We start from the raw sequence: 12376 nt of genomic DNA, 5'->3' as shown, positions 1-12376 counted from the left end.
GTATTTGCCTCAACCACCTGAGGCTATTCCACTACTACCCTATACTACCCTTTCTGTGAAGTAATTCTTCCTCAAGTTTCTCTTGAATCTTCCTCCCTCTAGTGTCAGTGCATGTCCTCGTGTTCTGTTGCTCCTCTTCCTGGGAAGAATGTCTCCAACCTGCACCTTGTTCAAACCCTTGATATATTTGAAAGTTTCTACCACGTCCCCCCTTTCCTTTCAATGCTCAAAAGTATAAATATTAAGATCTTTTAGTCTTTCCTGGTATGTTTTGTGATATACTGTAGGCCATGCACCATTTTAGTTGCCCTTCTTTGTACAGTCTCTAATGTATTTATATCCTTCTGGAGATATGGCCTCCAGAACTGGACACAGTACTCTAGATGAGGTCGTACCAATGACCTATACAGTGGCATTATTACTTCTTTCTTTCTACTGCTGATACCTGTCCCTATGCAATCAATCATCTGACTTGCCTTCTTCATTGCTTTGTTACATTGCATACCTGCCTTTAAGTCCCCTGAAATAGTGACACCTAGATCCCTCTCTTCCTCAGTAGCATCCATTATAGTGCTACAGTATTTATACTATATTTAGTATTTGGATTTTTGAGACCCAAGTGCATGATTTTGCATTTTTTTGGCATTTAACTGTAGTTGCCATGCTCTTGACCATTCCTCTAATCTACCTAGATCATCAATCATTTGTTTTACCCCATTGTTTTATCAACCCATTTGCCCCAGTACATTGTGGTTGTGCTATTTTTGAAGCTTTAAATGATTCAGTTGTTTGCAGGAAATAATGCCATGGTGTTAGCCTAATTATAATAATAGAGTCTTGGATCCCTCTGCATTCTCTGGCAATCACAGTGTATGGTCTTATGAAGCAGCAGCTGCCACATCACAGGACCTTAACTATAGGTGTTTCAGCTGTGCCATCACACAAGTTGCAGGGCCCAGTGGCGTAACTAGATACATGTGGGCCCCATAGCAAAAGATTGTAAGGGCCCCTATTTATCACCTAATGCTGAAAAATGTATACAGCACATGATACTTTGACAGGCAAAGTGGGCCCCTCTCAGCTCTGGGCCCCATAGCAGCTGCACCCCCAGCATCTATGGTAGTTACGCCCTTGGCAGGGCCCCATAGGCAGCACCATCCCTGCCAAACAGCACTGGCGTGACTCTTTAAGGGTGCCTGAAACAACACCCTGCAGCCAGTAGCACTGCTAAACACCCACCCATAGTTTTCAAGATAAGAACTGGTCAGGAATTCCAGAAGCTTGTTGTACTGCCTGGAGCAACTTTAGGACAGGCTTAGGGGTCGGGCCCGTACAGGGCAGCATAGAGCCCCATTTCGGCTCTGCTGACATTTCCATATCTTGAATTGCAGAAACAATTCAATTTCCATAATTGAGAACTGTGTAATAATTGAAAACTGTGCATAGACACTGTGTAGCTGCTTTTCTTAGTAGGAATATTGGCTGCTCAACTGTATTCTATTCAACAGCACAATTTATATATAACTTCTATTTAACCAATATCTGTATTTTATTTTAATCTAGGGTGATTCTGGTGGACCACTTGTATGCCAGAAAGATGGAGCTTGGACATTGGTGGGCATTGTGTCATGGGGAAGCAGCACATGTTCTACATCTTCTCCAGGTGTCTATGCCCGTGTCACAGAGCTCCGGAGCTGGGCAGACCAGATTATTGCTTCCAACTAAAGACATAAAGAGAAACATAGTTCATAATTGGAAAAACAAAACTAAGGATTTATGTTTATTGTTACATTCATTAAACTATTTGTCTTTAATGAGTTTGCTAGTGCTCATTTACACGTGAATATGTTAAAAAATGACTATGTATGTAAATAGATGTAATTTCTCTTTAATAATCTTTATCAAAGTACGGTCACTGCTGCACAATGTTCATCTATAGCAATTGTGATGAATCGAGCCCATACACTGGATCAGATAAAGTCATCTTTATTTTTCATAGCAGGTAAACAGCATACCATGTATTTGGTTATGATGGATACAGCATTTGCAGCATACAGGTCACAGCATAGTATAAGCACTTCAGGAAGTTCCAGTTGTCCGTACCATAGCCCCCACCCCAGCCTATTACTTGATCATCTATTTAACCTTCAAGAGTGTATTTGTTCTTAAGTCAAGAGAACACAGGTGCTGCTAATTACACAACCTTGTTGCTGCCACTGCTTCAAAACATGGTCTGGATCCTCCACATTACTTTCATGTGGAGAGATCCTGTCTCTGCCACACTCTTCCCCATTAGCTTCTAAATTTAGCGAAGTGACTACATTTTCAGGTGAGCTTTCAGCCTCGCCCACCTCTACTTGTGTCATCCGCCTGGGTACACAGCCCTCGACCACTTTCAGAGGTCACCCAGCTCACCTTTTTTCTCCCCCCCCTAGGAAAAAGGTTGACATGATTTTTCGTGTTTTATGGGTGTCTATGTCGACTTGGACACCGTAAAAGTGTACTGCGCCCCTCGCATGGCTCACTTGGCTGTGTATATACAGCATTGAATACTCTGCTCTGTGAACCAGCAAAGGCTGTTTGTGTGGGGGACAGGAAAAGGATGGGGCCACTGCTCTGGGTAAGGCCACACTGTAAATAAAAAAAACACTGGTTGTCAGGTGACCCCCTGTGGGGTCTATGGCCAATGCGCCCTGGCCTTGGCTGCTTACAGTAAGCAATGTTTAATCCCAACTGCGTCTGATACTCTGTAAACCTGGTATATTTAGACATGGTTGACACATTAGTAAAATTGTAGTTTATGTGTCAACAGTCACTATGAATAACAACACAAACAGTCATTATGTATTGTCACATATTGAAAAAGACTATAAGCAGGGATGCCTAATCTTAGGATTTCCTCTCTGGGGGCGGGATGTACTAAGGTTTTCGGGGGTTTTACCACATTTTTAAATGTACTAACACTCGGCCGCCTCGTTTTCGCTGGTCGCGGTATTGCCACCTTTGGTTGGCGATACCCTATAGAAGCCTATGGGCTTCTTATTGCTGCCCACCGCAGATGCCAACCCCACTCCGATGAGTCCCTGGTATACAAACTCAAAACTCCTCCACCCTCCTTCCGGATGCAGGAGGATGGCCTGGACACCGTGGCCTGCTTAGCTGCCCAGGGATGTGACGGAGACCCCCCCCGCACACCACATTACAGGTATTGCGGGGGCCTCCATCACCGCATTGTGATGCTACTCGCATATGTTAGTACATATGAGCTAGCACATGCCTACTTGCCTACTTTTGAAAACTAGTTTCAGGGTGATTATATTTGTTAGTACAATTTTGCGCAGCACCCCATTGAGGGGGCGTGTCATGCTCCACCCAAAGGGAGTGTCTAGTTCCATATAGGGAGAGATTGTGAAAAGAGATTGTGAACGTGGCACCTAGAAGCGTGGGTGTGTACTGCTACATCTGAGAGGAATCGGTACTTGTTTAGTTTCACGGCGGCAGCTCGTGCCGCTCTAGATATGAATCTTGGCAGCTTGCCATACTGCCTTAAGCTACTTTATCAGCGTAGCGCCTGTTTAAATCCTGTCAGCTCGCCAGCTGCCTTACTTCTGTAAGATACGTTATCAGCATCCTATGCTGACTCCGCGGCAGCCCGGCGCTGTTACTCCTAAGCTCCTGTCATGCCTAGTGAGCGCCTCTCACACAGCGCTGGTGCCCACATGATATCCTCTCTTCTGTGGAGAGGGGATCATGCGGGCGCTGGCGGAGAGGCGCACCATCTTTGTGATATGTAGGAGCGTCTCAGACGCTCAAGCAATGAGACTATCCTGCGTATGGAGTAGCGCGTGCCTCTCCTGTCCAAAGAGGTGTGCGGACGCAATTGCATATCATGCACAATGAAGGAGGCATTTGCCAGTGTTCCATGTTACATACTGGCGAATGCCTCCATTTGATACACCAACTATCCATGGCAGCCCAAAGCGTGGCGAGCGCATCGAGCCCCACGAGGGGACGCGTTACACGTCCTCCCGACTTTTTCATACCCCCACCATCCACGTCGTTGTGGAGTTGATTTTATATAGTTTGGCGAGCGCAGCGAGCCCCGTGAGGGGATGCGGAATACATGTGAAGTTATCAGCGACCGCTCGCCACGCTTCGGGCTCGGTGGCTCTCTGCACTCGCCACACTATATAAAATCAACTCCTCGCCGACGTGGATAGTGGGAGTATGTGTCACGCGTCCCCTCACCACGATTCGGGCTGCCGTGGATAGTGGGGGTGTTTCAGGAACACATTCACACCTGAGATATCATACATCTGAGCAATAGCTACTCAGAAGTCAGAGGCAGGAGAGTCTCATTGCTGGAGCATTTGAGACGCTCCTACGATTCACACAGATGGAGCGCCTCTGCGTCGGGGCCCGCATTATCCCCTCTCCACAGAAGAGAGGATGTCATGCGGGCGCCAGTGCTGTGTGAGAGGCACCCACTAGGCTTGACAGGAGCTTAGGAGTAACAGCACTGGGCTGCTGCGGTGTCAGCATAGAACGCTGATAATGTAGATTACAGAAGTAAGGCAGCTGGCGAGCTGCCAGGATTCATAGCTAGAGCGGCACACGCTGCCGCCGTGAAACTTAACAAGTACCGAGAAATCTTTTATTATAACTTATATCCAAATGTAGATGAGCCCCAAAGCAGTTAGTAAGAGATACTATACTTACTAAAGTGCTGGGAAATGGTGCAGATGATTCAATGTAAATGTATCTATCTCTCATTCCTTTTTTCCCAAAAAATGTAACAGAGTAATGTGAGCTAGGTGACATGAGGGAGATTGCTAGACTAATGAGGGAGAGAGGGAGATTGCTGCTATGTCAGGGAGTCTCATGCAGAATGCAGATGGGGAGGTAACTATGATGTAACAGTGTAATGTGGGCTAGGTGACATAAGGGAGATTGCTAGACTAATGAGGGAGAGAGGGAGATTGCTGCTATGTCATGGATTCTCCTGCAGAATCATACATATGATATAATACACCCCGCCTTGGGAGAGGGCAGTCAGATAAAGGAAGCAGATTCTAGAACACAATGGGTCACTGCTAGGTGCCTGCAAATCAAGAAACCTTACATAAATATTTAGGTGGAAGGAGTGATTCATATAAGGTGTTCAGTCATATAAAGTAATTAGTAGAGGGGCGGAAAGTAATTTAATATTTTATAATTAATATGAGTGAACAGTTAGGTTGTGAGATATAACATATTTTAATTCCAAATAACCCACGGTGTGAAAGGTCCTTTTGAAAATACCCAGGTCCAGGAACCTGACAATCCGACTTGTGTTAACAGAAAGGTTAATCCCGGGTCAGAACCCGGTTGCCGTGCAGTGTGAACGGGTAACCTTGGTCGAGCGACCCGGGTTCCGGTCTATCTATATTAAGGAGGCAGCGTAATCTCCAAGCGCCCACCCCCCCCCCGCATAAACGCCTACAATTAAAAGACAACAACAGATAACATAGAGCACGTGACTGAAAGGGATTCCCTGTAGGTATTGTTTGGATATTTGGGTTAATCTGAGTAACTAGGAAAAAGAGGATGTTAGCAGCGCTAAAAATAATTATATTATGTTCTCACAAGTGAATCAATTTAAAAATAACAATTTAATGGCACAATATAAATAAAAATATATAAACAAAAGACAATTAATCCGGGTATGGTTTAAAAGCATGTAAACATTGATTGGCTGATATTGGACTAATCAAATGTAACCTGCACTGGACCGGGCATGTGTCCTTTAGATTCAGTCCTTAGGGAAGAACAACTTGGTTGGAAGACCGCTGGAGGTGTTCAAATCCTTAGAATTAGGGCAATGTTTACCCAAAGCTTGGGATGAGCCTCGACGATGGATGCAGTTTGAGTCCAAAGAGGTGGTAAAGTTCTCCCAGGGTTTGGGGCTTAGGTCCAGAAAGTGTAGCAGGAATGTCCAACAGCAAGATAGCAAGAGTTAGGTCCAAGTACCTACGCGTTTCACTGACCCCTGTCAGCTTTATCAAGCTGACACCTTGATAAAGCTGACAGGGGTCAGCGAAACATCGCTTAGAGAATGGCCCTAAATCGCTCAGTGTTTAGGGGGCATAAAAGTTGAGCTTAGATATCTGTTAGCGTTTAGGAGTTTGGTATAAAACTGCGAGATACAGAAAGGTAAAAGAATGATTTTTACAATTACATTTGCACTGGAACACAATTAAAGTTCATCTCCCAGACAGAAATTACATTGATGCTTTCAGCTATTTTTAAAAATGGAACAAATCTAAAATAGAATAGCGAAGGTCTGTGCTGCGTGGTATTCGGTTGGCTCACAGACAATGTCAATAGGTTCACACCATACATATGGTTGACATGGTCAATAGCCTGCAAATGGATGTTTATTTTAAACCTCCATTCGCATCCAGTGCGGGCAAACCCGCATTGCGAGGTGGGGCAGGCGGACTGACATTCGCCGGGTGGGGTTTGGTGGACTCACAAGGCTGCGCATATGCACGGGGGGAGCGATGTTTTGCATCTGCGCATGTGCAGACGCAGGGTGCATGCAGCCACAGCAAAAAGGGTGTTTGCCGAGCGCACAAACCAAGGATTGCGGGCGGGGGAGTGTGGTGGCGGGCCGGGTGATTTACCCATGGAAACATACAGCATTTCATGGGTGTTTCCATGAGAACGCTTGGCGTTCCTATGAAAATCGGCCAGTGACGCGGGGGTAGGACCCCACTCCTCCAGGTACCCCGTCCAAGGCTGACCAGCCACGGTGCTTGTGTTTTGGCCGGGGGACCTTATGTAATAAGTGTGGCTGTGGCATGACACTGCAGGCTGTTGGAGCCCGGTGCTGGTTTCAAAATACGGGAGACTCCCAGATTTTTTGTCCCTCGTATTTTTGGAACCTTGACCGGTCCAAGAGTCTGGGGCTTGTTTCAGAAATACGGGGGACCCCTACGCTTTTTGTCCCCCGTATTTTTGGAACCATGTCCGGCTCAATGAGCCTGGGGCTGGTTATGCTCAGGAGGGGGGACCCCACACCATTTTTTTTTTTTTTTACAAACACAAAATCGCACATTACCTCAAATTCGCACATTATCGCACTAAATCGCACTTTTATTTCCGGAACACGCACCTCATTAAATATGCAAATCCACGGCAAAAATGTGATTATAAAAAAAAGTGCGATAATGGGCGATTTTAAAAAGTGCGAAAAACTCTCATTCCATTAAATGTCACCCAAGGTGCCCGCACACAGGCCTTTATTCAGATCAGTACAAATTTGTTTTGAAAATGGGCAAAACCATGTGCACTGCAGGTGGGGCAGATGTAACATGTGCAGAGAGAGTTAGATTTGTGTGAGTTATTCTGTTTCTGTGCAGGGTTAATACTGGCTTCATTATTTTTACACTGCAATTTAGATTTCAGTTTCAACACACCCCACCCAAATTTAACAATCTCCCTCGTGTCACCTAGCCCACATTACACTGTTTCATCATAGTTACTTCACCTCCTGCATTCTGCAGTAGACTCCCTGATATAGTAGCAATCTCCCTCTCTCCCTCATTAGTCTAGCAATCTCCCTCTTCTCACCTAGTCACCCCCCTCCTGCATTCTGCAGGAGACTCCCTGCCATAGCAGCAATCTCCCTCTCTACCTCATTAGTTGAGCAATCTCCCTCATGTCACTTCGCCCACATTACATTGTTACATCATAGTTACCTCCCCTCCTGCATTCTGCAGGAGACTCCCTGACATAGCAGCAATCTCCCTCTCTACCTCATTAGTTGAGCAATCTCCCTCATGTCACCTAACCCACATCACACTGTTACATCATAGTTGCCTCCCCTCCTACAGCATACCTTCCAACATGACTCTCTCCAGGAGGACACATTGCTCTGCTCCTGCACTCACCTGTGTTGAAGCACCTTTCTTATCTATTAACCTGTTCAACACAGATGAAGGTAATCATGCATTAAGAGGAAAGTCCAGGAGCAGAGCATTGTGTCCTTCCTGGAGAGGGTCATGTTGGGAGGTATGCTACATTTTGCAGAAGACTCCTTGAAATGTTAAATTTTTGAGGAAAACAGTAATGATAGATAAATTTACATGAATCCTCAGCACCATTTCCCAGCACTTTGCCAAGCACAGTATCTCTTACTACTTTGGGGATCATCTCCATTTGGATATAAGTAATTTTAATAGATTCCTCTCAGATGTAGCAGTCTAGGTGCTCAATCTCTTTTCACAATATCTCCATATATGGAAATAGACACACCCCGTCAATGGGGTGCTGTGCAAAATTCTACTACCAACTATAATCTCCCTGAAACTAGTTTTCAAAAGTAGGCAAGTATGCAATAAAGTACAGTATATACAGTTAATGCTGGAATTCAGACAATTGACAATAATGGTATTCAAGCATTAAAGCATTAAAGAAAATGAATATGGACAGATACAAATCTGATGTTCTCAAACTGGGGGTAGTGATGGTGCTCAGCAGTACAATCCTTTCCGACATAGCGGGTTATACAGACCTAATTGCTGGTAAATGTAGTACATTTCATACTCAGTTTATATAGCCCAGGTTAGAAAGATGTAGGAGGTGTTTTGCAGCAATGCTGCCACCTGGTGTTAGAAAAATATACATTGGATAAACTTTCCAAAACAAGAATAATGAGCAATAAAAGTAAAAAAAATAATAATGAGGCATCTCCAAAAAATGGATTGTATTTATCATTGGATGTGCAGTAAAAGCAGGGGCCCTGAAACTAGGATCAAAAGCAAACGCAGTCTCAGAGCAGACAATGGACTGTGGTGGGGTTGTCGCATCTGTGGAAGTGGTCCGGACGACACAGGCGTGAGATTGAAAAGTTATTTTACTGTATAATTTCTACCATTAGGTAGGTGGGGGAAGTAGAGAACCATTTGTGTAAGATTCACTTATGGCATAACTGCCTACTTTTGAAAAAGCTCTACGACGGCGGCAAAAATCTCCACCAAAATGGCCACTGCACATGCACAGTACTCAATTTTGTCTCCGGAACATGGTGAGCCCCATGTTTACAAAGGCCTGCGCAATGCAGTTCTACACAACTGTGGAGAGGAGAGTTTTTAACATACTGCATATGCCCCCCCTGTGTTAAAGAACCCCGATAATTGGACACTGCCCCATTTGCTGGTTACAGTTTCCCAAATGTGTGGGGGCAGGGGCGAGTTGGGGGAGCTAGTGATCACAGCTGCTCTGCAAAGCATCCGGTGATCACAATGGCCCTTATTCCGATCTAAGCGGTAACGGCCGCTTGCGGGCGTTCCGCCGATGTTTTCGCTCTGCGCATGTGCAGAGGGCACTCTGCGCATGTGCAGGCGAAATCGCCGCACAATTTTTTTTACCGCCGCAAAGGGGGTGGATAGGGGCGTGAGGGGCTACTTAGCCTCATTTCCCTATGCATACGCCCCGCGTTTCATGGGCGTTCCCATGCAAACGCGGGGCGTACGCATGGTAATGAGGCTGTGACGCATGTGTTGGGGGCGGGCATCTGACATCGCCGGATGTCAGCTGCCCGCCCCCATACATGCTTTCACACGGACAAGTGTCCGTGAGGTCTATCGTTGCGGGAGCTGGTGGAGCGTGCGGCCCTGCCTTCGATGGTCGGCGACCATCGAATGCAGGGGGCTGCTCCAAGATGGTGGAGGCGTATCCCCCGCCATTTTCATGCGGACCGCCACATGTCCGTGTACGGACGGCCGTGGCGATCCGTATGGAAGGCGGGGATTCGCCTGCACGGTCGGAGCCGCATATGCGGCTCCGGCCGCACCAAGCAGAATAAGGGCCAATGTGAGGAAGGGAGCAGGAGGCTGCCCAGCTGCTCAGGGATTGCTGGACATGCCCCTTAAATGGCAAAAACAGGGGTCATGGTGATAGACGACGCCCTCCATATTAGGTCCCACCCACTCCACCCTAGGCCTCACCCCCTTTTTTTGGGCGTGCCTTCCTTTACCCTACGGTTTGCACAAGGCCAATGTTGGACGCATACTGCCCCAGCAGTGGATCTTCGGGGGCATCTCCAGACAGACCGGAGAGTGTTTCTTGATGGCAGTCGAGAGGCGAGGGCGCCAGCACCTCAGTACACTGTCAGATGAATGACATTTTATCTTTTTTGGTGTATTTTACCGTCTTGTTATTGATTGTATTGTTCTTTAATAATTTTTTCTTGAATCATTCTCTTCAAGTTAACTAAAACCGAGTTAACAGTTAACACATGTCGTCATTACTGTCTCCGGTGCATGATATGGGAGGTGTAAATGTGTTCCTGAAACACCCCCACTATCCACGCCAGCCCGAAGCGTGGGGACGCGTGAAACTTCACATGTATTCTTCACGGGGCTTGCTGCGCTCGCCACGCTTCGGGCTCGGTGGCTCGCTGCACTCTCCACACTATATAAAAGTGACTCCACGCAGAAGTGGATAGTGGGGGTATGAAAAGGTCGGTAGGACGCATAACGCATCACCTCGTGGGGCTCGCTGCCCTCGCCACGCTTCAGGCTGGCGTGCATAGTGGAATAAACAAAGTTGACAGCTGTTACGTTGAAAAGTGTCATTGTCGACAGGTTTACTAGTGTTTTTTACATTTTTTTTGGTCTGTGTAATTTTTGGGATAATGCTGTATCCCTATATCTGACTAAAATTTAGACGCTGTAAGGGTCCAAATTTAGATGCACCCTTGTTAGCGGTTTGCGGAGCATCTACATTTAGACGCTAAAGAGTCTAAATGAGCATTTTGCCGGCACTGTACTTAGACGCTATAGGGTCTAAGTAGTAGACGCAAAATTCAGACGCCCCCTTTGTTAGCGCTTTGCCAGGGTGTCTACTTTAGACGCCCACTTTGTTAGTGGTGTGCCGGGCTGTCTATTTCTCTGTGGAACTACAAGTGCCACAATGACCTGTCAGCGCTGGCCTGCCTCTGAGTCACTACGCTGACAACGGCGCAGTGAAACTACACAAGTAAGGCAGCTACACTGATAACGTAGCAACCTGTCAACACTGAGCCTCCGCGGAGTGCCAACGCTGACAGGTCATTGTGGCACTAGTATTTCAACAGAGAAATAGTTCAAGCTGGCGCCGTGAAGCAGGGGCGGATTGGGAATTAAAAGCAGCCCCGGAAATAATTTGAAGCAGCCCTGGGGGGGGGGGGGGGGGGGGGAGACCTTTTTTTAAAAAAAATGTACAAATTTTAGGGGGCGTGGTCTAGTGTTTTGTGGGTGTGGCCTATTTCAACGAGGTCACGCCCCATTTTCGCCGCTGTGGGGGCATGGCTAGTAGCTCTCTCTGACAGGGGCGGATTGGCCCTGTCAGTGTTACATAGCCATGGTTACCCATTACCATCCTTGAGTAGGAGAAACACTACTTTCTGGTTTGGGTCCCTGCCACACACTGCACATGCTCAGTTTGCAAAAAGGTAGCCCGCGGGTTACTAAGGATAATGCTGTCTAGAGATCGTGTTATTCTATTGGACCAAAGTTCTGGAATACATTGCTTTCTAGAATAGAGCTTTTTGAATCTGATTGCAGTCTCTATGAAAAACTTTGGGGGTGTGGTTGGGTGTCTCCTAAAAATGGCTTCTTTGGGGAATATCCTGCAAATAATATTTGGTAAATACAGTAGGTCCGAAAACCTCTAAAAACTTCTACCACATCTCTGTCTGCATCTGATACTACTTTTAGAGGTACTTTATTTTCTAATCTTACATCTCCCACTAACACCTCTTTAGCTCAATATAAAAGCTGACAGTATAACATTGTAAAATGTATTATATTACATCTTAAGGCCCATACACACTAGAAGATTTTCATTTCAAAAGACCAAAATCTCTGAAAGATATATCTGTCACCAAAGTAGTGCATACACACTGAGCCATTTTCGCCAAAGAGCGAGAGATTTTTAGGAGGTAAAGGTTATTTACATAATGGGCGGGGTTTGAATTCCAAGGGTGCATTCCTGTTCTTAGGGCCTGATTCAGAACTGATTGCTGGGCTGCTTATAGTCAGAGCCCAGCAATCAGGTCCCGCCCTGTCTGGGTGAAAATCCTGCCCATGTGCATGGCTACAATTTCATTTGCAGCCATGCGTTATTATTATTATTTACAGTTTCTTATATAGCGCAGCATATTCCGTTGCGCTTTACAATTGGAATATAGGTAGAAACCCATTCACCTGTGCCAGGAACGTGTGCATCACCACCATAACATATTTTGTATTAATGGTCAGTGGCAGCGCAGGCCAGCAATGCATACGATACCGCTGCCACTGCCCACCAATGTATAGTATGGCGGTAAAACATACCTTGCTGGTGCAGG

General features: G+C 46.2%; 1 protein-coding gene across 1 annotated transcript in view; it reads left to right on the top strand.

Moving 5' to 3' along the window:
• LOC146045362 (chymotrypsin B-like) overlaps positions 1-1725 on the top strand; it is a 36560-nt gene extending 34835 nt beyond the window's left edge. Inside the window, exon 7 of the mRNA XM_083164130.1 lies at positions 1564-1725. Coding sequence (XP_083020256.1) covers positions 1564-1725 — 162 coding nt within the window. The remainder of the gene's footprint in view (positions 1-1563) is intronic.
• Positions 1726-12376: the final 10651 nt, after the last annotated feature.

The sequence above is a fragment of the Crinia signifera genome, chromosome 11, assembly GCF_055691185.1.
Source record: "Crinia signifera chromosome 11, ASM5569118v1, whole genome shotgun sequence".
Taxonomy (NCBI): domain Eukaryota; kingdom Metazoa; phylum Chordata; class Amphibia; order Anura; family Myobatrachidae; genus Crinia; species Crinia signifera.
The sequence above is the reverse complement of the archived record's forward strand: the minus strand, read 5'-3'. Positions and strand labels throughout refer to the sequence as shown.